This window comes from Bos mutus, chromosome 22 (assembly GCF_027580195.1).
Source record: "Bos mutus isolate GX-2022 chromosome 22, NWIPB_WYAK_1.1, whole genome shotgun sequence".
NCBI lineage: Eukaryota > Metazoa > Chordata > Mammalia > Artiodactyla > Bovidae > Bos > Bos mutus.
Genome location: NC_091638.1, coordinates 15698745 through 15722352, shown reverse-complemented (window position 1 = coordinate 15722352; position 23608 = coordinate 15698745). Strand labels below are relative to the sequence as shown.

The window sequence follows — 23608 nt, the reverse complement described above, 5'->3', positions numbered from 1 at the left end:
AAGTCATTCAGTCATGTCTGACTCTTTTTGATCCCGTGGACTGTAGCCCACCAGGCTCCCCTGTCCATGGAATTCTCCAGGCCAGAATACTGGAGTGGGTAGTTGTTCCCTTCTCCAGGAAATCTTCCCAACCCAGGGATTGAACCCAGGTCTTCCACATTGCAGGCATATTCTTGACCATCTGAGCCACCAGGAAAGTCCAAGAATACTGGAGTGGGTAGCCTATCCCTTCTCCAGGGGATCTTCCCAACCCAGGAATCGAACCAGGGTCTCCTGCATTGCAGGTGGATTCTTTACCAGCTGAGCTACCAGGGGAAATGGGTTATAGCAAATCTAGGGCATGCAGTGGAAAAAGTTTCATAAATAATCCCCTGTGGTTGCCTGATGGAGAAGGAAATGGCAGTCCACTCCAGTATTCTTGCCTGGAGAATCCCAGGGACAGAGGAGCCTGGTGGACTGCTGTCTATGGGGTTGCACAGAGTCGGACACGACTGAAGTGACTTAGCAGCAGCAGCAGCAGCAGCATTGTTGCCTGGAATGAACAAGTTTACTAAAGGGGAGCCTTCAGTGGCTGCTCTCCTAGACAGTCATGATGGGAATGAGGGATTCAAGACGGGGTGGGTTATATTGGAGAGTTTAAAGAAACAAAATGATGTATTGTGAAAGTCAAAAAATACAGAAGTAAATTTAATATACGGTAACAGTGACATTTAAAATCTATCAGGGAAAGATGGATTAGTTAGTAAATGAGGTAGGGCAGATGCATAGCTATCAAGATATCAAGTAAAGTCGGATCTATACTACGTAACTTGGATCAAAAATAAATTCCTGATGGGTCCAATTTTTAAAGGAAAAAAAATGAGATGATGAAACATTAGGAAGAAACCATGTTGCAATCATGTGAATTTCTCAATTAAACCTTCAAGTAGAAATACATGAGCTTTTTAACCCTGAGCAATTGCTACCATGTTAGCTTTAAAAAAAAAAAATTATTGGAATAAGTTGCTTTACACCATTGTGTTAGTTTCTGCTGTACAGTAAAGTGAATCCATTATACTTATATCACTGTTTTTTAGATTTTTTTCCCATTTAGGTCACCACAGATCCTTGAGTAGAGTTCTCTTTGCTAAACAGTAGGTTCTCTACATTAGCTTTTAAGTTACTGTTTTTGCTCAAAATACACTCTAGAGTTAATGTTGTTTTCCAGATCGTGGTCTTCCTGCCTGCCCTGTGTTGTAAGGTGGGGTTCCCTATTTCATAATCAAGGAGAAGGCCAGGCTGGAGCGTCTGGTCCATGGGAAGACCTGTACACACTGTGGCCTTCACGCAAGTCAACTCAGAAGACAAGGGCACACTGGCTAAACTGGTGGAAGTCATCAGGATCAATTACAATGACAGTTATGGTGAGATCTACCATCATTGGGGAGGCAGTGTCCAGGGTTCAAAATCAGTAGCTCATATTGCCAAGCCGGAGAAGGCAAAGTCAAAGAACTAGCCACCAAACTTGGTCAAGTGCACATTATTGAGTTTTCTGTACATAAAAGTAATAAAAAGTTCTTCCAAAAAGAAGAAGAAACCATAGAAGGATTTTCAGAGTAATACAAGAGAGGTGTAGGTCTAAGTATAATGTAACTAAATGTAGTAAGTAGTAAAACAAAAGTTTGGTAAAAATTGACCAATTAGAAATGGGAAAAGTCTGCACGGCCAATAAAACCAAAACAATCAAAGGGGAAAAAACAAAGCAAGTAAAATAGCATAAGAGAACTCAAAAGGCATGTCAAACTGAGAACAAGTTTTGACATTCATTTCTAAGAAAGGAATTATTTTTATGATTATATGAAGTATTTCTATATCCAGTAGAAAAGTAGACAAAATACATAAATAATTTGTAGCAAATGAAATGCATATGTCTCATCATTCATAATAAGAGAAATATAAATTAATACTTTTTTTTCATTTATTAAATTGATAAGTTCTGGTTCTGGCCGAAATGGAGTAACTCCATTGCAGCCTATGTCTGCCACTGATTACCTCTTAAACCTCTGGACAAAATATGAAAAGGATGCTACGAGGTGGAGAAAGGGGTGAAAATTCATGATTGTTTTTTTTTTCTCCCTTCTCTGTCCTGGAGCTTTCATAGTCACAGTACTTCATTACTATAGTACAGTGACATGGATAATTAGACCCTGATAGAAAACCTATCCCTCTGGTCAGAGGAGATGGGAAGAGGGACACTTGTATGAAGTAGGGGGAGGATCTCTGTCAGTTTTTCTCTCTCTCCTCAACATTGCCCTGAGGGCTGCCCCAGCTGCACAGAGCAGCACAACAGATATAAAGGACAGCAAACTCCAGAGGAGCTCTTATCTTTCTGGCCAGCAGAACTGGAAAAAGGATGTTCTGGGTGCTAGAGATTATGAAAGAAATGTCCCAAAGGAGAGTGGTAGAGAAGGAAATCCCTAATAATGTTACACAGCCACAGCTAACTGATACAGGAGTCCATATCATTAACTGAAGTCTACCATTTGTGTTTTCCAACAACTAATTTGTCATACTTACAGTTTTGATGTGTTAATTGTAGAGATGAAAGGAGACCCTCTTTGTGAAAGGCATTTTTAATATTTCCATTCAATTTTTATTTTTCCAGTCCTTCCAGCATATAAATATCAGAAGATGTTATAGGGAGAGATGGCCATAAATGCAAGGAATGAGAAAATAGGAATTGTGCAGCTGAAAAAAAAAAGGCTATTGAGTAATCAATGTCTAAACCTATAGAACCTCTAAACAATTTGTCCTGATTTTCAGAAGAGAAAAGAACTTCTGGCCACCTACTGTGATGGCCACAGGAGAACTGATCAATAAGTTGTAAGCTGCTATGACAGAGCATTAGGAGTCTAGAAAGATCAACACACAGTCCCTTCCAAGTAATTAGGCTTCTGTGCTCTATCCCTGGTCTCCCTCTTTCCTGTCTTGAACCTGGAAAACACAAAGCAGGGTCAGGGGACAGAAAAGCAGACCCAGCTTCTCCGGCATTGTAGGACTTCAGGCATCTGTCTCCAGCGAACTGCAGGAGAAAGCGCCCATTCACTGTTTCTCTCATTCCTTTTAAGAGTTATTGCATTACTGGGATCCTTAACTGGGGATGTATCATGGATAAAACTGAAAAATCTCTGCCCCTGTAAAGCTTACATCCTAGTGAAAGATTGACAAAAAATAATATAAAGCGTTAGAAGGTGATGAGCACTAAGGAAAAAAGAAGTATGTTAAGGTAAGAGGAACCAGAGATCAAATTGCCAATATCCGCTGGATCATCGAAAAAACAAGAGAGTTCCAGAAAAACATCTATTTCTGCTTTATTGACTATGCCAAAGCCTTTGACCGTGTGGATCACAATAAACTGTGGAAAATTCTGAAAGAGATGGGAATACCAGACCACCTGACCTGCCTCTTGAGAAACCTATATGCAGGTCAGGAAGCAACAGTTAGAACTGGACATGGGACAACAGACTGGTTCCAAATAGGAAAAGGAGTAGTCAAGGCTGTATATTGTCACCCTGTTTATTTAACTTATATGCAGAGTACATCATGAGAAATGCTGGGCTGGAAGAAGCACAAGCTGGAATCAAGATTGCTGGGAGAAATATCAATAACCTCAGATATGCAGATGACACCACCCTTATGGCAGAAGGCAAAGAAGAACTAAAGAGACTCTTGAAAGTGAAAGAGGAGAGTGAAGAAGTTGGCTTAAAGCTCAACATTCAGAAAACGAAGATCATGGCATCTGGTCCCATCACTTCACGGGAAATAGATGGGGAAACAGTGGAAACAGTGTCAGACTGTATTTTGGGGGGCTCCAAAATCACTGCAGATGGTGACTGCAGCCATCAAATTAAAAGACGCTTACTCCTCAGAAGGAAAGTTATGACCAACCTAGATAGCATACTGAAAAGCAGAGACATTACTTTGCCAACAAAGGTTCGTCTAGTCAAGGCTATGGTTTTTCCAGTAGACATGTATGGATGTGAGAGTTGGACTGTGAAGAAAGCTGAGCGCAGAAGAATTGATGCTTTTGAACTGTGGTGTTGGAGAAGACTCTTGAGAGTCCCTTGGACTGCAAGGAGATCCAACTAGTCCATTCTAAAGGAGATCAGTCCTGGGTGTTCTTTGGAAGGAATGATGCTAAAGCTGAAACTCCAGTACTTTGGCCACCTCATGTGAAGACTTGACTCATTGGAAAAGACTCTGATGCTGGGAGGGATTGGAGGCAGGAGGAGAAGGGGACGACAGAGGATGAGATGGCTGGATGGCATCACCGACTCGATGGACGTGAGTTTGAGTGAACTCCAGGAGTTGGTGATGGACAGGGAGGCCTGGCGTGCTGCGATTCATGGGGTCGCAAAGAGTCGGACACGACTGAGCTACTGAACTGAACTGAAGGTAAGATGGTGGGATGGACTGGAGAGCAGGTATTAAAGAATAGTTAGAAAGGGCCTCGGTGAGAAGATGGGATTTGATTCCAGGTTCCTGTGAGGGAAGGAAGGAAGGAAATAAATCATCTCCTTAATTAACAAAGAGCTTTGAAAGCAGAGGGAACAAAACCCCAGGGCACAGATCCCGAGGTGGGAGGTGGCAAAGGTGGTAGAGGGTGTCTGGTGAATAGAGCAGGGAGACTAACCTAGCTAGGGTGGAGAAAAAAGGGAGAGTAAGAGATTTTCTCCGAGGTAGGGGAAGGCGGGGCTAGGAGGCTATAATCTATAAGATATTTGGCTGTATTGGATATGAAGTTTTAATAATATACTGTATTTGGACTTCTCATTACCTGAAAGTGAATTACAACTAAAATGAGACATTCTTATATTTGAAAGTGACAAGAAAGTTGGACTGTGGACCTTCTGTGCTCACTCAGTCGTGTCCGACTCCTGGCAACCTCCTGGACCACAGCCTGCGAGGCTGCTCTTGTCCATGGAATTTTACAGATAAGAATACTGGAGAAGGTTGCTATTTCCTTCGCCAGGGGATCTTCCCAATCGGTGGCTCGATCCTGCATCTCCTGCGTCTCCTGCATTGACAGGAGAATTCTTTACCACTGAGCCACCAGGGAAGCCCCAGTAAGAGACAGGAAAAGAGGAAAATGTGAAAGGGGCATATTTCTTTAGGGGTCGCCATTGGACTCTTGGAGTGACAGCCCAGTCCTAGGAGGCCCCGCCTCTCCATTTTGGTCCTGCCCCCGTCCTGCTGGACAGCCCTGCGAGGCCCCGCCTCTCCTACCGTGGTCCCGCCGCCACGCGGAGTGACAGCCCTAAAGGCAACCCTTTTCCTTAGCAGCCTCAGCTCTCAATGCAGGTGACAGCGGGGTTTGGCTCGTCTAGCGTTTCTCTGGGGCAGCCACGTCTCTCCGCCGGGGGTGACTCACCGCAAGGCCCCAGCACCAAGCCCCGCCTACCCCCACCGCGGCCCCGCCCCGCCTGCGCGAGATTGCGTCTCAGCCCCGCCACGCCCGCCACCCGCAGCGCTCAGCGGCGCCCGCCCCGCAGGCCCCAGCCCGCCTCTAGCCCCGAGAGTTGCTCGCCAGGCCTCCGGGACTCGCCGGCTCTCGGGCCCGCCCCCGAAGACGTGGAGCGCTGAGGCGGCGGGTGAGTGGGGTAGGGGGCCGGCGACCCCTGACACTCGGAGGCCAGAGCCCAGGTCTCTGCGGGTCGTTGAGTGTGGGCTGCCGGGTGGCGGCGCGACGCTTCCAGGGACTCCTGGCCGCCACCCTTCCTTCCCGGTGTACCTTCCGGGGCTGGCAATCCGGGAGTGGGGAAATGGGACCGGGAGGGACGCCGAGGTTGGGTATTTTTCGAGTCGGGGGTCGGAGCGGGGAGGAGTGCAGGTGGGAGTGGCATTCGCAGGCTTGGACGCTGCAGAGGGCCAGGGTTGGTCTGAGGTGGAGGGTTCATAGAAGAAATCTGGTGAGGTTGAACTCCGGTGGCTTGTGGAGGCAGGATGCGGGGGCTTGAGGTGTTCCAGACCTATGGGGAATGAGGTGATTCGGGGTGAAGAAGTCGGCGAAGCCCAGTGAAGGGCGTTTTGGGGAAGGACCAGCTCACGGGGGCCGGTGATTCACGCTTCCTTGGACAGTCGGAAAGCGTGTGACCCCAGCCAGCTTGTGAGTTCTGCTGTTTCTCACATTGGGGTGATCGAGTTTCCAGGCTTTCAACAGGGACACATCGTGCAGCTTAAATAATAGATGCAAATCAAGGGTAGTGCCTGGGACACCTGAGAGCTGTGACTGGACCAGGTGCTTCTCCTAATTTACCTGGAGCCCTGGCCGCGCCAGCGTTGGTGGGCGCTGTCCTCTGTAAAACCCTATTCCAGCAACCCAGACCGTGTATGGAGGTCCCACCCTTACAGAGTTCAGAGTTGAGGTTGTTTATTCGGACTGAAAAACATCACAAATATTTAAAATATTTTAAATCGTGTATAGAGTTTTAATGTTTAAAAATCGAATCCTGTGGGGTTTTAAAAAAAATTTAAATCTTTCTTTTGTGATTACTTTCCATTTAAAGTTACATGAAGGAACTAGATGTTTTCTAACAGCCCATTCTGTGAGTGTGACAGACAATTGTAAATTAACTGTGGAAAGTAGATCGTATCTGTTATGACCACATATTGCTAAATTGTAGAACTGCAGATGAAGAATGAAATTGAAAAGACCCTAAAATACTGGAAAGGGAAAGAAAAGTCCTGGTAAATTGGAAAGCGTGTGCACTTAAAAAAACAAATCAACAAGCTAAGTGAAACTTTTCTTCATTGTAAGAAAACTCAGAAGATAGAGAAAAGTATAAGGGATGAACATTAAAACTCCATGTTATTTCACCAACTCTGATATTTTGATGCAATTCTTCTTTATTTTTGTTTTTTTTGCATAACTAAACGTTTGGTGGTTTCGACACTAAGTAATGTCTGACTCTTGTGACCCCATGGACCGTAGCCCGCCAGGCTCCTCTGCCTTTTGGATTTTCCAGGCAAGAATACTTGAGTGGGTTGCCATTTCCTTCTCCAGGGTATCCTCCCAACCCAGGAACTGAACCCGGGTCTCCTGCACTGCAGGCAGATTCTTTACCGCCTGAGCTACCAGGGAATTCTAAATAACTAAATGTACATATTACATAATTAGGGTCATATTGTTTTACTTTGTGTTTTGGTTTTTTCCTTTTGTATTTTTAGCATTTTCCTGGATCATTGAAAATTCTCCCTAAACATCTTCGTAAATGGTGGTGTGTTCATCAGGTGAATTCATTCTTTTATCACTTAGGAGCGGTTCAGCTGTGTGCCAGGTCTTGTGCTTGGGGAGGAGTTTCAGTGTTGCTCTAGGTTCTCAGACATTATTCCAGCCCAAAGAAGCAGAAATCTTGACAGTGTCTGGGGTGCTAAATGTAGACAGACTATTGAGTGCAGCATGTAATCAGGTGTGGGCAGCTGTGACCAGGTCGTCTTTATGGCATCATGTCTCAACTCTCCCACACCTTTCTGTGGAGTCCTGAGGCCAGGAGGTTCCCAGGTATGTACCTCAGGGAATGGGCCTCAGCATCTTCCCTGTGTTGGGGGTGTCCGTGTGGAACTCTAGTGAGGGGTGGAGGTGTGCAGTGCTCAAGTTCCATTCTCAGATCTGCCCACATCTTAGGTGACTCTGAGGGGCAGCTGCCCTAGGTCTCAAGGGGGACTGTCTCACAATTGCTCTCATAATTAACTACCTGCCGAGGTTTTAGAGGCTGTCTCTAAGTTGTCTTAGACCTCAGGAGCCCTAGGAGGGGTCCTGTCCCTTTTCCTTCTACCACCGGCCTTTAAAATTGCAACTTTTCTCCTAGGAAATCTCTCTCATCTTCCAGCTTGATCAGTGTAGCCCTTCAGTTTTCTTTCACGGACATGATCCTGCTCTACTTTATGACTGAAAGTAATTTTGTCATTTTGATCAGAGCTTCTCCTTGAGTCTGACGTAAGGTGATTCCTAAAGACAGCCTTGTCCATTTACTTATTATTATTCTTTGAATTAATGATAATTCCATTGACTTTTCTTCTTTACCCAAACTCAAGAAGAGAAGTAAGGGGTTGTTATTCTTTTTTTTTTTTGATCCTTGATAAAATATGTGAACACCCCCCACCCTCTTGGTTGAATCACGGTGAGTTTCTTTGCGCACGTGCGTTTCGGCCACCATGTGGTCAGGATGTCGCTCTTATAATAGGCAAGTGATTCCAGTAGCTAACATAAAAGCAACCAGGAGCCAGTTCCTTTGTAGGTCTCCTTTAGCCTGTGTGCAATTCAATACATGATAAAGGAGAAAGAGTTTGGGATGGCTGTCTACTGACCCTGTGCCGAGAGTATATGGAACCTAGCTGCTCTGTGTCGTGTAGTTATTCCTGGGTGCTGGCCTGGCCAACTTTCTGGATAAAAGGGGACACTGGCTATGGTAGCAGAAATCATTCTACTCTCTTGTGCCCAGGAAATCTATGTGTTCAGTCATTGCCTGTTTTCAGATTGGCCCCAACAGGAACTGTGAGGCCCTCTGCCATGCCCACACTTAAACCCACCATGTCCCCCCACCTGGTTTTCTGGTTCCACGTACTACTCAAGTGGTAAAGAATCTGCCTGCGATGCAGGCAACCAGGGTTCAGTCCCTGGGTCGGGAAGATCCTCTGGAGGAGGAAATGGCAATCCACTCCAGTACGCTTGCCTGAAGAATTCCATCGACAGAGAAGCCTGGCAGGCTACAGTTTGTGGGGTCTCAAAGAGTTAGACACAACTGAGTGACTAACAACACACACACACACTAGTCTAGTGTGCATTGTAACAGTGAAGCCAGCTCCAATTAAGACCCTCTGGTGAAAGTGGATTGCAGAACTCGGCTTAGCCCTGGCCGCCGTGAGGTTTCTTATTTTTACCACCTTACACTTGATATCCCCTCTGTTGGGCCTGCCCATGTGGAGAGGTGGGTTTGGAGCAGGCCTGGATTGCACTGGTCAGTGAACCACAAGAGTGATGTTGCATGCAGAGCCCAGAGAGGGGCAGGACTGCCTGAGGAGAGAGCATCCACAGGCATGATACTGTGCAGTGATGGAAATTCCCTGAGTAGAGGGCCCGGGAAGGAGGGCACAGGGCTTCAGGGACAGGACCATGGTCATTTAAGAGAGGTTCCTGTCTCTTAGGTCACCCAGCCCATAGGTACGCTGTGGCCCAGTGGGTGGCACATGTGTGAAGCACCTGAAAACAAGCAGTGTTGAAAGATGCTCCAAGAGCATCTTGTGTACCGGAGCCTTGGAGGGGTCAAAACTTACCAAGCTCCACTGAACTGCTCAGAGCAGAGCCTAAGCAGCACTGGCATTTATGTTAGTCTGTGAGTCTCTTAATGATCGAAAGCGCGCGGCTGGCTACACAGCTGTGGTACGGCCACTGCCGTGGTGAGACTATAAACCAATATTATTGGCTAAGTTCATAAAAAGGGGGAAAAAAGGTTCTTTGCATACGGCATGGTATCATTGAAAGAGTGCTGGATTTCAGTCCTCTTTCTGCTACAATGGTTGTATAACTTCAGTCAGTTCAGTTCAGTCACTCAGTCGTGTCCGACTCTTTGCGACCCCATGAATTGAAGCACGCAAGGCCTCCCTGTCCATCACCATCTCACGTCCATCGAATCGGTGATGCCATCCAGCCATCTCATCCTCTGTCGTCCCCTTCTCCTCCTGCCTCCAATCCCTCCCAGCATCAGAGTCTTTTCCAATGAGTCAAGTCTTCACATGAGGTGGCCAAAGTACTGGAGTTTCAGCTTTAGCATCATTCCTTCCAAAGATCACCCAGGGCTGATCCCCTTCAGAATGGACTGGTTGGATCTCCTTGCAGTCCAAGGGACTCTCAAGAGTCTTCTCCAACACCACAGTTCAAAAGCATCAATTCTTCGGTGCTCAGCTTTCTTCACAGTCCAACTTTCACATCCATACACGACCACTGGAAAAACCATAGCCTTGACTAGACAGACCTTTGTTGGCAAAGTAATGTCTCTGCTTTTCAATATGCTATCTAGGTGGGTCATAACTTCCTTCCAAGGAGTAAGCGTCTTTTAATTTCATGGCTGCAGTCACCATCTGCAGTGATTTTGGAGCCCCAAAATATAAAGTCTGACACTGTTTCCACTGTTTCCCCATCTATTTCCCATGAAGTGGTGGGACCGGATGCCATGATCTTCGTTTTCTGAATGTTGAGCTTTAAGCCAACTTCTTCACTCTCCTCTTTCACTTTCATCAAGAGGCTTTTCAGTTCCTCTTCACTTTCTGCCATAAGGGTGGTGTCATCTGCATATCTGAGGTTATTGATACTTCTCCCTGCAATCTTGATTCCAGCTTGTGCTTCTTCCAGCCCAGTGTTTCTCATGATGTACTCTGCATATAAGTTAAATAAGCAGGGTGACAATATACAGCCTTCACGTACTCCTTTCCCAGTTTGGAACCAGTCTGTTGTTCCATGTCCAGTTCTAACTGTTGCTTCCTGACCTGCATATAGGTTTCTCAAGAGGCAGGTCAGGTGGTCTGGTATTCCCATCTCTTTCAGAATTTTCCACAGTTTATTGTGATCCACACAGTCAAAGGCTTTGGCATAGTCAATAAAGCAGAAATAGATGTTTTTCTGGAACTCTCTTGCTTTTTCGATGATCCAGCAGATATTGGCAATTTGATCTGTGGTTCCTCTGCCTTTTCTAAAACCAGCTTGAACATCTGGAAGTTCACGGTTCACATATTGCTGAAGCCTGGCTTGGAGAATTTTGAGCATTACTTTACTAGCGTGTGAGATGAGTGCAATTGTGCGGTAGTTTGAACATTCTTTGGCATTGCCTTTCTTTGGGATTGGAATGAAAACTGACCTTTTCAGTCCTATGGCCACTGCTGAGTTTTCCAAATGTGCTGGCATATTGAGTGCAGCACTTTCACAGCATCATCTTACAGGATTTGAAATAGCTCAACTGGAATTCCATCACCTTCACTAGCTTTGTTCATAGTGATGCTTTCTAAGGCCCACTTGACTTCACATTCCAGGATGTCTGGCTCTAGGTGAGTGATCACACCATCATGATTATCTTGGTTGTGAAGATCTTTTTTGTACAATTCTTCTGTGTATTCTTGCCACCTCTTCTTAATATTTTCTGCTTCTGTTAGGTCCAAACCATTTCTGTCCTTTATTGAGCCCATCTTTGCATGAAATGTTCCCTTGGTATCTCTGATTTTCTTGAAGAGATCGCTAGTCTTTCCCATTCTGTTGTTTTCCTCTATTTCTTTGCATTGATCACTGAGGAAGGCTTTCTTATCTCTTCTTGCTATTCTTTGGAACTCTGCATTCAGATGCTTATATCTTTGCTTTTCTCCTTTGCTTTTTGCTTCTCTTCTTTTCACAGCTATTTGTAAGGCCTCCCCAGACAGCCATCTTGCTTTTTTGCATTCTTTTCCATGGGGATGGTCTTGATCCCTGTCTCCTGTACAATGTCACGAACCTCATTGCATAGTTCATCAGGCACTCTGTCTATCAGATCTAGTCCCTTAAATCTATTTCTCACTTCCACTGTATAATCATAAGGAATTTAATTTAGGTCATACCTGAATGGTCTAGTGGTTTTCCCTACTTTCTTCAATTTGAGTCTAAATTTGGCAATAAGCAGCTCATGATCTGAGCTACAGTCAGCTCCCAGTCTTGTTTTTGCTGACTGTATAGAGCTTCTCCATCTTTGGCTGCAAAGAATATAATCAGTCTGATTTCGGTGTTGACCATCTGGTGATGTCCATGTGTAGAGTCTTCTCTTGGGTTGTTGGAAGAGGGCGTTTGCTATGACCAGTGCGTTCTCTTGGCAAAACTCTATTAGCCTTTGCCCTGTTTCATTCTATATCCCAAGGCCGAATTTGCCTGTTACTCCAGATGTTTCTTGACTTCCTACTTTTGCATTCCAGTCCTCTGTAAAGAAAAGGACATCTTTTTGGGGTGTTAGTTCTAAAAGATCTTGTAGGTCTTCATAGAACCATTCAACTTCAGCTTCTTCAGTGTTACTGGTTGGGGCATAGACTTGGATTACTGTGATATTGAATGGTTTGCCTTGGAAACGAACAGAGATCATTCTGTCGTTTTTGAGATTGCATCCAAGCACTGCATTTTGGACTCTTTTGTTGACCGTGATGGCTACTCCATTTCTTCTAAGGGATTCCTGCCCACAGTAGTAGATATAATGGTCATCTGAGTTAAATTCACCCATTCCAGTCCATTTCAGTTCGCCGATTCCTAGAATGTCGATGTTCACTCTTGCCGTCTCCTGTTTGACCACTTCCAATTTGCCTTGATTCATGGACCTGACATTCCAGGTTCCTATGCAATATTGCTCTTTACAGCATCGGACCTTGCTTCCATCACCAGTCACATCCACAGCTGGGTATTGTTTTTGCTTTGGCTCCATCCCTTCATTCTTTCTGGAGTTATTTCTCCACTGATCTCCATATTGCGCCTCTACTGACCTGGGGAGTTCCTCTCAGTATCCTATCATTTTGCCCTTTCATACTGTGCATGGCTTAGTTTCATTGAGCTAGACAAGGCTGTGGTCCATGTGATTAGATTGACTAGTTTTCTGTGAGTATGGTTTGTGTGTCTGCTCTCTAATGTCTCTCGCAATACCTGTCTTACTTGGGTTTCTCTTAACTTGGACGTGGGGTATCTCTTCAGGGCTGCTCCAGCAAAGCGCAGCCACTGCTCCTTACCTTGGACAAGGGGTATCTCCTCACAGCCACCCCTCCTGACCTTGAACACGGAGTAGCTCATCTTGGCCGTCCTGTGCCTGCGCAGCCACTGCTCCTTGGACGTGGAGTTGCGCCTCTTGGCATGTGTAACTTCAGGTTTTATTAACATGAAATAGTGTGTGGTCTTGGAACCAATTGATCCCTAAGGCTCCTTTTGCTCTAAAAATTCTATCCTAGTCCAGCTTCTGCAGTGGTTTTGCCAGTCTCCTGAATAGGTAACAAGTTCTTTCAGTTTATATGCTTTTGCTGCTGCTGAGTAATTTCAGTCGTGTCCAACTCTATGCAGCCCCATAGACAGCAGCCCACCAGGCTCCCCCATCCCTGGGATTCTCCAGGCAAGAACACTGGAGTGGGTTGCCATTTCCTTCGCCAATGCATGAAAGTGAAAACTGAAAGTGAAGTCACTCAGTCGTGTCCGACCCTCAGCGACCCCATGGACTGCAGCCTTCCAGGCTCCTCCATCCATGGGATTTTCCAGGCAAGAGTACTGGAATGGGGTGCCATTGCCTTCTCCGTTATATGCTTTTACCCAAAACTAAACAAAAGAATCTTTTGAAGCTTGGCAACTTCTTATGTTCAAAGTTAATATGTTTTTAATTTTAGGAGTAAAGCAAAATATTATATTGCATATGTCATTTTAGAAGTATGTTTTGGTCATTACTGCAGTGTATATTTTCCACCTGTTATTGAAAAGTTGAGTCTTCTGTTTTATAAACATAGAAGGTATTTGTTTCTAATCATAAGAAATACGTGCTCACTAAAATTCAAATTAGGAAGAAAAATGTAAAGAAAATAAAAATTATCATGGATCCTACTACCTGGAAATGGCCAAGGAAAAATATATCTGCCTAATCATTGATGGAATTTTTATTAAGTGCACATACCCACCTGTGACTAACACAAGTGTGTATAATACACAAGTCTGTCATATGTGATGAGTAGGTATATATACACACTTGTGGTTAAGGCTGTGAGCTCTGGCATCAGGCTGTCTGGTTTTGAAGCCCAGTTCCCCTCTTTGCAACTGTGATGTGGACTGTTTTACTTCTATCACCTCAGTTTTCTCATCTGTAAAGTGAAAACATTGAAATTCCTTCTTCACGAGGTTGGTGTGAGACTCTTGTGTGCTTAGTCGCTCAGTCGTGGCCGACTCTATGTGACCCATGGTCAGTAGCTCGCCAGGCTCCTCTGTCCATGGGAATTCTTCAGGCAAGAATACCAGAGTGGGTTGCCATGTCCTCCTTCAGGGGATCCTCCCAACCCAGAGGTCGAACCCAGGTCTCCCACATTGCAGGCAGATTCTTTACTGACTGAGCCAAAAAATGTATAGTCTTGGGGAATTCCCTGGTGATCCAGTGTTTAGGACTTTGAGCTTCTACTGTAGGGGCCATGGGTTCATTCCTGGTCAGGAAGCTTTAGGTTCCTGCATGCAGAGCAGCACAGCCAAAAAAGAAAAAAGAAAAAGAAAAACATAGCCCAGTGCTTTGAATGCAGTAGCTAGTGTTGTCATTTTACAATTATGGTGGATTATATATATTCATAAATGGGGTCACACTCTGCATTTTTACCTTATAGTGTGTTATAAAACATTCTCATGTTAATGGAGTTGGATCTGTATCCTGGTATTAATGATTCTGTTGTATAATAGACTTTATTTAGCCGCTCTCCTGTTTGACAATTATAGGAAAGATAGAAAAAAGACTTGTAATGAACTTCTTTTGTGTACATTTTTTATTATAGTTTTGGTATAAATTCCTGAATATTCATTAGGAGGACTGATGCTGAAGCTCCAATACTTTGGCCACCTGATGTGAAGGAGCCAACTCTTTGGAAAAGACCCTGATGCTGGGAAAAATTGAAGGCAAAAGGAGAAGGGGGCCATGGGGGAAGAGATGGTTGGATGGCATCATTGACTCAGTGGGCATGAAATTGAGCAAACTCCCGGACATAGTGAAGGACAGGGAAGCCTGGAGTGATCTGAGTCGGACATGACTGAACAACTGGACAACAACATAAATTCCTAGAACTGGCAATGTTCTCTTGAATGGTGTATTGAATACCATTTTTCAGATTGCTACTGTTCTTTATGGGAAGGTGGAATTAACATCTGACAGCAATATGTGAAAATGCCAACTTTTCTGCTCTTGTGCCAGACCATCTGGGTTCTGTCCACCTTTCAACAAATCTGAAAAGGGAAAACATCTCATTGTTACTTTGCATTCTTTTCTTAGTAACTTTGAACATCTTTTCAAGTGTGTTGTCCTCTTTATTTCTTCTTTGTGACTTGTCATTTCAGTTTTTCTTGTATTTTCCTGTTGTTGATTTGTAAGAATTCTTTGTATATCAGAGATTGTGACATTTTGTCTGTAACATATGGGACATCTTTTTAAGGTTAAGGTCATGCTTGGAGACTGAAAGGAACAAGTATTCATTGTGAATTTCTAGATAGAGCTCATATGCTTCTTGAGAACTGAAACCTGCCTCTAGTTTCTCAGAAAGATTGTTTTATGACCTGTTGATTGTGAATAATTCTCACTCACTTTGGTGGTGCTTTAGTCACTGTGTCCTACTCTTGTGACCCCATGGGCTGTAGCCTACCAGGCCAGTCTGTCCATGGGATTCTCCAGGCAAGAATACTGGAGTGGGTTGCCATTTCTTTCACTTACATTAGGCAGTGCATAAAGGCAGCCAAGCTTTGACCTTTGATGCCTGTGCACATATGTCCTGTTGAGCCCTTCCTTTACTGTCACATTATCCTCACCATTCCTTCCATCTTTGCTGTTTGCTCATACACAGCCATTCTTCCCATGTCCCTGGTTAGAAACCATGGAGTCATCTGTGTATCTTCTCCAAGTTGAAGGCTTTCTAGTTCTCAGGCTCCCTTCCCAGAAAGTCATTTTGCCTCCTCAGTTTGCCCCTGTCCCTCCGGTTATTGGCCAATAAGTCTTTCACTTTTTCCATAAGCTGCAATAGAAAAACCCGAATGAACTTTTTGGTCAACCCAGCACCGAGTCTGTGTGTTAGAATGATTTGATGTATCCTCGCTTCTCAAAAGTAAGATGTCGACCTTATTTACTTTTGTACCTTTAGACTCCATCGTGACCTGGCCCATAGTCACCCCATGATTAATGTTTGTTGTATTTGATATTTCCATGTAAAAGATGATGATGGTAAGCTTCTATAGTCTATTGGTAGATTAACCTTTTCCCAAACTTTTTGTTATGAGGAATTTAAGAGGTTCAAAGGAATTGAAAGCATACCAGGACAAAAGCCCCCTAAATGTACCAGTTGGGATTTATATCACCCTGGCACATAGTCGTCTGCTCAAAAACCTCCAGTGACTTCTTACTGACTGTTGAGTCAGATGTAAATGGCAGCAGACTTTCCCATATGGTTGCAGCTCACAAACAGGTTATCACCCTGCTCTGGTCAGGACTTTACCCTCGCTTCATTGACTTTACACGTGTTGTTCCCTGCGTAGAACATGCTTCCCTCTTTGCTGGACCATTTACTTTTGTGTATGAGGTATTCTGAGTTCCCATAGCTCTAATTGCTAACTCTTTTGTCATTCTATATAATTCCTTACCACATGATTAGCTATTTGAAGGTGAGAACTCAGTCCTATTTTGACTTGGCAGCCTAGCCTGCTGACTCTCATTTGGCTGATACCTGGAAATAGCATTCCTGGTGTATTTGTAGTATAATTTACATCCAGCATTAATTTATAATACCTGTGTTGCCCCAAACAAAACTTATGCTCTGTTAGTGAAAAACAAAAGCTTATGAGTCCAGGCCAGTCTTGGTCTGTTTGATCAGCTTGCTGCAAGACCGTGAGTTCCCCCAAAGAAAGGAAAGATGCCCTGTGTTGTTGGTCACACCTTCTGTGATTGTACCCAATAATTGATTTGCACTTGTGCTTTGGAGTCATTAAAACTTCCATTAAGTACAAAGTTAGAATAAAGGAGTCCAAAGTCTGAAAAGTGCCCCTGATGAGAATCACTGAGTTAGAGAGATAGACATGAGAAACACTTTAAAGGGAGGTCGTTAGGCCTTAGTGACTGATACCATCAGTGGGTCTCCAGATTGACTGTGACAATTTTCAGGCTTGGTAACAGAGATAAAGATGATACCTCTGAGAAAGTTAAGGACACTGGGAGGGGCAGCTGGTGCTGGGGACATAGACTGCATACTGCAACATGAAACTGGAGTGTGTCAGCTCCCTGCTCATAATGAATTGGTGACTTCTGTTGTATGTTGACAAGGCGCAGTTGCTTTGTAATAGTCAGGAGCCATCATTAGGTACCGGTCCATTCCCATCCTCCTTCCCCTAAAACAGAGTTCATGCTCCAGCCGTAACTAATCACTTCTATTTCTCTGAGTCTCTTGGCTATTTTTCATCATTATTTTGTAGGGGGCACTCTATTTCCTCTACCTGGAATGCCATCCATTGTCCACCTGGCAAACTCTCGTTCAACTTTCTAAGTCCTGTTCAGGTCCGTCACACCGTCTGTAAATACTTTCTTAGTTCTCTTGTGAGAGTACCTTTTACACTGTTATGCCATCACTTACCTGAATGTCCCCTCCACCATATTCTGATCTGCTTACAGACAAGGGTGTTGTTCCCTTGTTTTTGTACAGGGCCTGGCCCCCACAGGTGCTGTGAACCATTGGGTGAGCCTGGCATGTAACCCATCTGGATCATGGGAAAATTCCTTTTGTCTAAGAAGCCAGACTTGTGGTGAATTGTGGTTAATTTTCATTAAGAGAAAATACAGATATAGTCTATATTTTTTTTTTTCCGTGAGAACCCATGTTTACTTCTTATTTTCAGCACGTTTGTCAAAGATGAAAGTGACCTTATCTGCTCTGGATACTCATGAGAGTTCTTTCACACCTTTGGTCGTCATAGAACTTGCTCAGGATGTCAAGGAAGAAACCAAAGAATGGCTGAAAAACCGAATCATCACTAAAAAGAAAGATGGAGGTGAGCAAAATAAATATTACTCCGATTCAGTCATGCCCACTTGAATAAAACTGCATTTACAAACGTGTTTCACAGTTTTCTGGTTGATCTGTTTTTAAAATTCACGGTCATTTCTTTGCTCTTTGTTCTATACCTAGGACTTGAAAGGAGGTCTTAAGTCAACGTTAGGTTGTAAGTCTCTCTTAGACCATAAACACCCTGAGTGATTTTGTTCACAGCTGTAAACTCTGCGCCTGTGTACAGTACCTGGTGCATAGTAGGTACTTAATAAATATTTGTCAAATGTATGAATGTCTTTGAGTATTCTTTGTGTGTTGGTTGTGATGCTAAGAGGAACAGAAACATGTCTCTGCCAGCAAAGATATTACTGTCAGGGTAAGGAGACTGAATGCTAGATCAAGGAAGTCAAAGGAATAGGCAAAAAGCTAATGAAAAAGCTGTTACAAAATAGCGCATGATACTTAAAAATGAGTCTCCTATGTGTACTTGCTATGAAAGTCAAGGGAAGGAAGAAGTGATGCTTTTCAGGGTGGTAAGGGATGACTTCATGGAAGAAGCCAAAGTTTAACCCTCAGCTCTGGCAAAAAGGGGGCTGGACCTGGGAAAGAGGTGGAGTAGACGCTTTGTTGTCATTGTTCATTCGCCCAGTTGTGTCTCAGCGACCCCGTGAACTGCAGCATGCCCCGCTTCCCTGTCCTTCACCATCTCCCTGAGTCTGCTCAAACTCATGTCCATCGAGTCAGTGATGCCATCCAACCATCTCATCCTCTGTCGTCCCCTTCTCTTGCCCTCAATCTTTCCCAGCATCAAGGTCTTTTCCTGTGAATCGTCTCTTCACATCAGGTGGCCAGAGTATTGGAGCTTCAGCCTTAGCATCAGTCCTTCATCAGATACTTCATAAAACTACAGAAAACACCCCCTAAAAGTGTCCAGGAGGTATATACCTCTGAATAAAAGGAGTTCTAGAAAGGAAACAGAGAAAAAGGAGAGGAAGAAATCGTCAAAGAAAAACTCAGGACTGGTGTACACTTTTTCAGATTGAATCGGCCCATGCAATGCCCAGACTGGCTGAAACTGGTGTATATGATTGGAATGTTTCAGAATCCTGGGGACAGGAAGACACTACGGACTTCCAAAAAAAGAAGCTAGGTCAGAAACACTGGAAGCTAGAAGGCAGTGAAGGAATATCTTCATTTCTGAAGGAAAATGGTTTCAGTCTAGAATTCTGAACTCACTCAGCTGCCAACAACGTGTGAGGATAAAGATAAGATCTCTGAAAAGATGTTGTTGTCAGACTCTTTCTCATGACAGTGTATTGAGGGAAGACTTAATCAGTTAGCTTGGGGGATTGAATTATCAATAAGTATATTAAGCACATTATGAAACAAGCTAGATACCAACTTTTGGGAAAATGGTAAGTTGTAGGAAAGGAAAATCATAACACATTGTAAGGCTCAACTATAATGTATGTAGCCATAATGAAAGTACTGTTGATGGAATGAAAAGGATGATATAATGATACTGTGAGAATGGTGGGTAGAAATGAGGGAGGTGGGTTGGAAAGAGAGTTTAATCCTCATTTTCCAAAGTTAAAAAAGAAAAATAGCTCTAAAAGCATGTTGTCTGGTGACATGAAAACAAACCCTAAAGGAATCACATGAACAAATCATTGCTTCACGGGTCGGGGATTGCAATGAGAGAGTGCTCTTTGTCAGAACAACATTCATGGTTCTCTTCATGGTTCTCCATGAAGGTTATAGCAGTTTTTGTTCCCCTAGCCATGTCTAAGAGTACCTTCCCTACATGCTGTGTCGTTTGGGTCTTTCAAGCAAGAGATGCCAAGTGGGATTTAATGCACAGGAGGTTTGTAGAGAGGATCATCTGTAGAAAGATAAAGTAGGAAGGAGCAGGCTTAGACAATGATAGCCTTCTGACTTTGGTGCGTGTCTGAAGCTTGTGAAAGGAGAGAGGGAAGGAAGGAGACTTGGATAGGAAAAGCCTCAGACTATAGCATGGTTCTGAGAACATATTAGCCAGGCTCAGCATTGCACAATGGCTTCATTCCACTGTCCTGTGGGGTTCAGCCCATAGCCTAGGTGTGGGGGTGCAGCAGCCAAAGGGGGAAAAGCAGATGGCTGTCGGTCAGCTCTGCTTCTCACAGCAAATTCTTTGGAGGGGAGATCTGGGTGGAGTGGAGCACTTTCATGGCTAACACCCCCACCATCTATTTTTTCAGTCTGACTTGATTTTTGTAGTGTGAGAAGTGAAAAATAACATATTGGTGTTGTTTTGCATTTATCTTAATATGGATGACATTAAGGATTTTCTGTTTAAGAGCCATTTGTGTTTTCTTTAAATTGAACAGATCTTTTATTTGTTTTTTAATTAAAGCCTTAAATGCCTCTGTTGTAAAGTACCTAAATAATAATGCCATAGCAAGTTAACCTTACTAACCCCCTGGGTAAGTAAAATATAAATTCTGCTCATTATCCTGTTCCATCTGATTGGTATTTTTATAACTCCTGTCAACACTTCATACAGGATAAATAGTAAAGATATAAACATACCTTAAAAAGTCTGACGTAGGTAGAAATTAAAAATTAGGAAAAATTCCTTTTTCTACAATCTTTTAAGTGAAATAATTACATATACAGTATCAAGTAACAATATCTGCTTTAAACCTAATTGAATGTATTAATATTTATGGGAAAAATCATTGAAAAATTATTTCACTCTTTATTATTCAGTATTTAACATTCACACAATCTGTAATCTTCTATAATTGTGTTACATTTATTGCATTTTTATTGGGATATTTTATTTCAAATTAATTTTCTTAAATTTTTGTATTTTTTATATTATATCCTTTTGCTTCATGTTTTTACTTAGTACAATTTTATATTTAGAGCTAACAAATATTTTATTCTTGTCTAATATCTACTTCTAATTTGAGTAACTGACAAGCCACTTATTACAGTTTCCAGTTTTGACGTTTATTTCAAAAAGCTATAAAGAACTGCCTTCCCCAACTTAACTTTTATTTATTATTTATTTGGGAGATGGATTTAAATCATTAATATAATTTATTTGCCTTCTGCCAAACTAGAGACAGAATACTTACTTAAAAGGCTTTCATATTTGAAACTTTTATGTTTATCAGTTTCTAAGATTCTGCTCATCTTTTGTTTCCGAAGGTGCTCAGCTGTCATTTAGACCGTTGTTAAATAAATATGAAAAAGAAACACTAGAAAATCAGAACTTATATCTTGTCGGTGCCTCCAAGATTCGATTGTTGCTGGGGGCAGAAGCAGTGGGATTGGTAAAAGAGTGCAGTGATAACACCATGAGAGCCTTCACGTATGGAACCCGACACAGCTTCAGAGATTTTGATGGTAAGTTCCAAGGTTGTTTCTATCAGAATCAATTTATCAAAAGGAAGTCTTTGATGAATAGATCAGGGGTCAGCAAAATTTTTCAGTAAAGGGCCTGATAGTAAATATTTTAGGCTGTGTGGACACTATGATCTGTCATAGTTATTCAGCACAACCTTTGTCCAGCAGAAGCAGCCTACAGCCATAAGAAGCAAATGAATGAGGCTATGTACCAATAAAATTTTATTTATCAAACCAGGTGGGATCAGGTTTGGGGTTGCAGATTTACTTTGTAACCTCTGGAATAGATGAACATAAAACTGACATATGTCACTTATTTATATAATTCTAAGTCTTAGAATGGTGATGTTCATTAGATTGATATAAGTAAGAAGCACAGTAGTATTTCATATCCTGTAATTCCCTATCCTGCTTCTGTTCTGGCCTCAAAGGGGGTTTCAGAAGAGAGTGATTTCTGGAAAGAACTGTGAAATCCAGGATGGCTGTGAAAGCAGAGTGGGAGGTTGCTTTCAGAACTGGTCCCTTCCAGGGTCTTTCAGAGTTAGAAGATACAATTGGACTTCTTCAGACTCAGTCACTCTGGATTTTTGTATATTGGTAAATAAATGATTGAGGTGAAATTCACCACATTTGAGGGGATTCACCTGTCAAAAAATGACACTATTTTCTTATCAGGCTTTCTTCTTCATGTATGTGAGGGATGTTGGATTCCACAAGGAAATTGGCCTGGGCTTGAGAGTTTGGAAGAGAATTTGCCTTGTAGGCAAACTTCAGATCCATTCCTAAATAAAAATATTGTTAAAATTAAAGAATATATTACTTTCTGTTCATTTCAGTTAAATGAGGGCAAGCAAGTGTCTACCATTTGGTTGTTTGAACCATATAATCATTAGTGTAATGATTGAAGAACTGTATTATGTGAAGGCATTTAGAATATTTTTATTCTTATATCCTTTTCTATGTAATTTTTATTACTTGGATTACTCTTTATGGTAATTACTTATTGTCTATACCATTATTTCATAATCCCAGGGTGTTTGAATATTTTAGATTTTATTTTGGCTAATACTGAGAAAATAACTATGAATTTTTGTTTTGTTTTAGATGATAATGATGATTTCCTCAGCATGGCAGAACGTCAATTCATTATCAAACATGAACTTGAAAATCTTCGAGCCAGAGATGAAAAAATGATCCCTGGTTACCCCCAGGCAAAATTGTACCCAGGAAAATCATTATGTGAGTCATTGTATCAACTAATTTCATGAATATACATTCTGCTGCTGCTGCTGCTAAGTGGCTTCAGTTGTGTCCAACTCTGTGCGACCCCGAGACGGAAGCCCACCGGGCTCCCCCATCCTTGGGATTCTCCAGGCAAGAACACTGGAGTGGGTTGCCATTTCCTTCTCCAGTGCATGAAAGTGAAAAGTGAAAGGGAAGTCGCTCAGTCGTGTCCGACTCTTAGTGACCCCATGGACTATAGCCTACCAGGCTCCTCCATAATGCAATTATATTTTGCTTAGTAAATAACAAATTATAATGACTTTTTCCACCCTTACTGAAAAACTTACACAACTTTACAATAATTTATTTTTTCACCATTATATATTTTGCCTTTAGACCTTCATGATGTTGTAGCTTTAGATCAACTTATTTGTTCTTTATGGTTCTCAACTTCTTCTTTATCAAGGTTCACAGCATTCAGTAAGCTTAAAATTCAGTGTGAATGCATTTGCATATTATTCAGTTAAAATTAGCCAAGTTTACCGTATGCCCAGACATTATAGTGTAATGAAAATCTGTAGAGGAATAAAAACTAGACACATGGTCTTTTCCTGGAGCCTTCTTTCCATCTCCTCTCATCTCACTGGGTATGAACAGATACAAACATAGAAAGACTTAAGAGTCACAGTGGGACATCATACCTGAATGCAAACTAGCAGTTTGTAACTTTCTGATTTTGTATAATTCCGTTTGAATGAAAATATCAGTTTGTAGACCGAAAGTATTGATGACATGTAATTCCAAATTTTCCTGAAACCCAGATAATAGCAAGGCCCAGAACATTTTTGCTGCCTAAGAAATTCTTTAAACATACCAGTTTCTGTGTCCCCAGTCTCCTTTCCTTGTAACAGTCAGTGTCATCCAGGAGGACGGGTGCCCGAGTCAGTCCATATTCAGACTTTCTCACTTGTCACCAGATAGTTTGTTTAAACCAAGATCCAATCATAGATCACTCTTTTTGTTGTTGTTGTTGTTATTATCTCTTAAGTTTCTCTCTCTTTTTTTAATGTGAAGTACATATAACATAAAATTTACCATTTCCAAAACTTAAATGTACAGTTCACTGGTATTAAATACATTCATAATGTTTTACAGCCATCAACACCGTCCATCTCCACAGTTCTTTCCATCTTGTGAAACTGACACTCTG

At 42.6% G+C, this 23608-nt stretch overlaps 1 protein-coding gene and 1 non-coding gene across 4 annotated transcripts in view; both read left to right on the top strand.

Annotated features, from left to right (window-relative positions):
- The first annotated feature begins 890 nt into the window (after positions 1–890).
- LOC138984833 (small nucleolar RNA SNORD36) lies at positions 891–959 on the top strand. The gene has a single exon (XR_011462115.1). It is a non-coding gene; the product is annotated as a small nucleolar RNA SNORD36 (small nucleolar RNA).
- Positions 960–5446: 4487 nt separating this feature from the next.
- The window catches only part of ANO10 (anoctamin 10), a 218474-nt gene continuing 200312 nt past the window's right edge, over positions 5447–23608 (top strand). The window contains exons 1-4 of one of the 3 annotated variants that reach the window (XM_070359700.1): positions 5447–5630; positions 17630–17782; positions 20977–21174; positions 22279–22413. In XM_070359700.1, the coding sequence (XP_070215801.1) occupies positions 17644–17782; positions 20977–21174; positions 22279–22413 (472 nt within the window). In that variant the 5' untranslated portion in view covers positions 5447–5630; positions 17630–17643. The remainder of the gene's footprint in view (positions 5631–17629; positions 17783–20976; positions 21175–22278; positions 22414–23608) is intronic. The other 2 variants (XM_070359699.1, XM_070359701.1) reach the window with 2 other exon arrangements.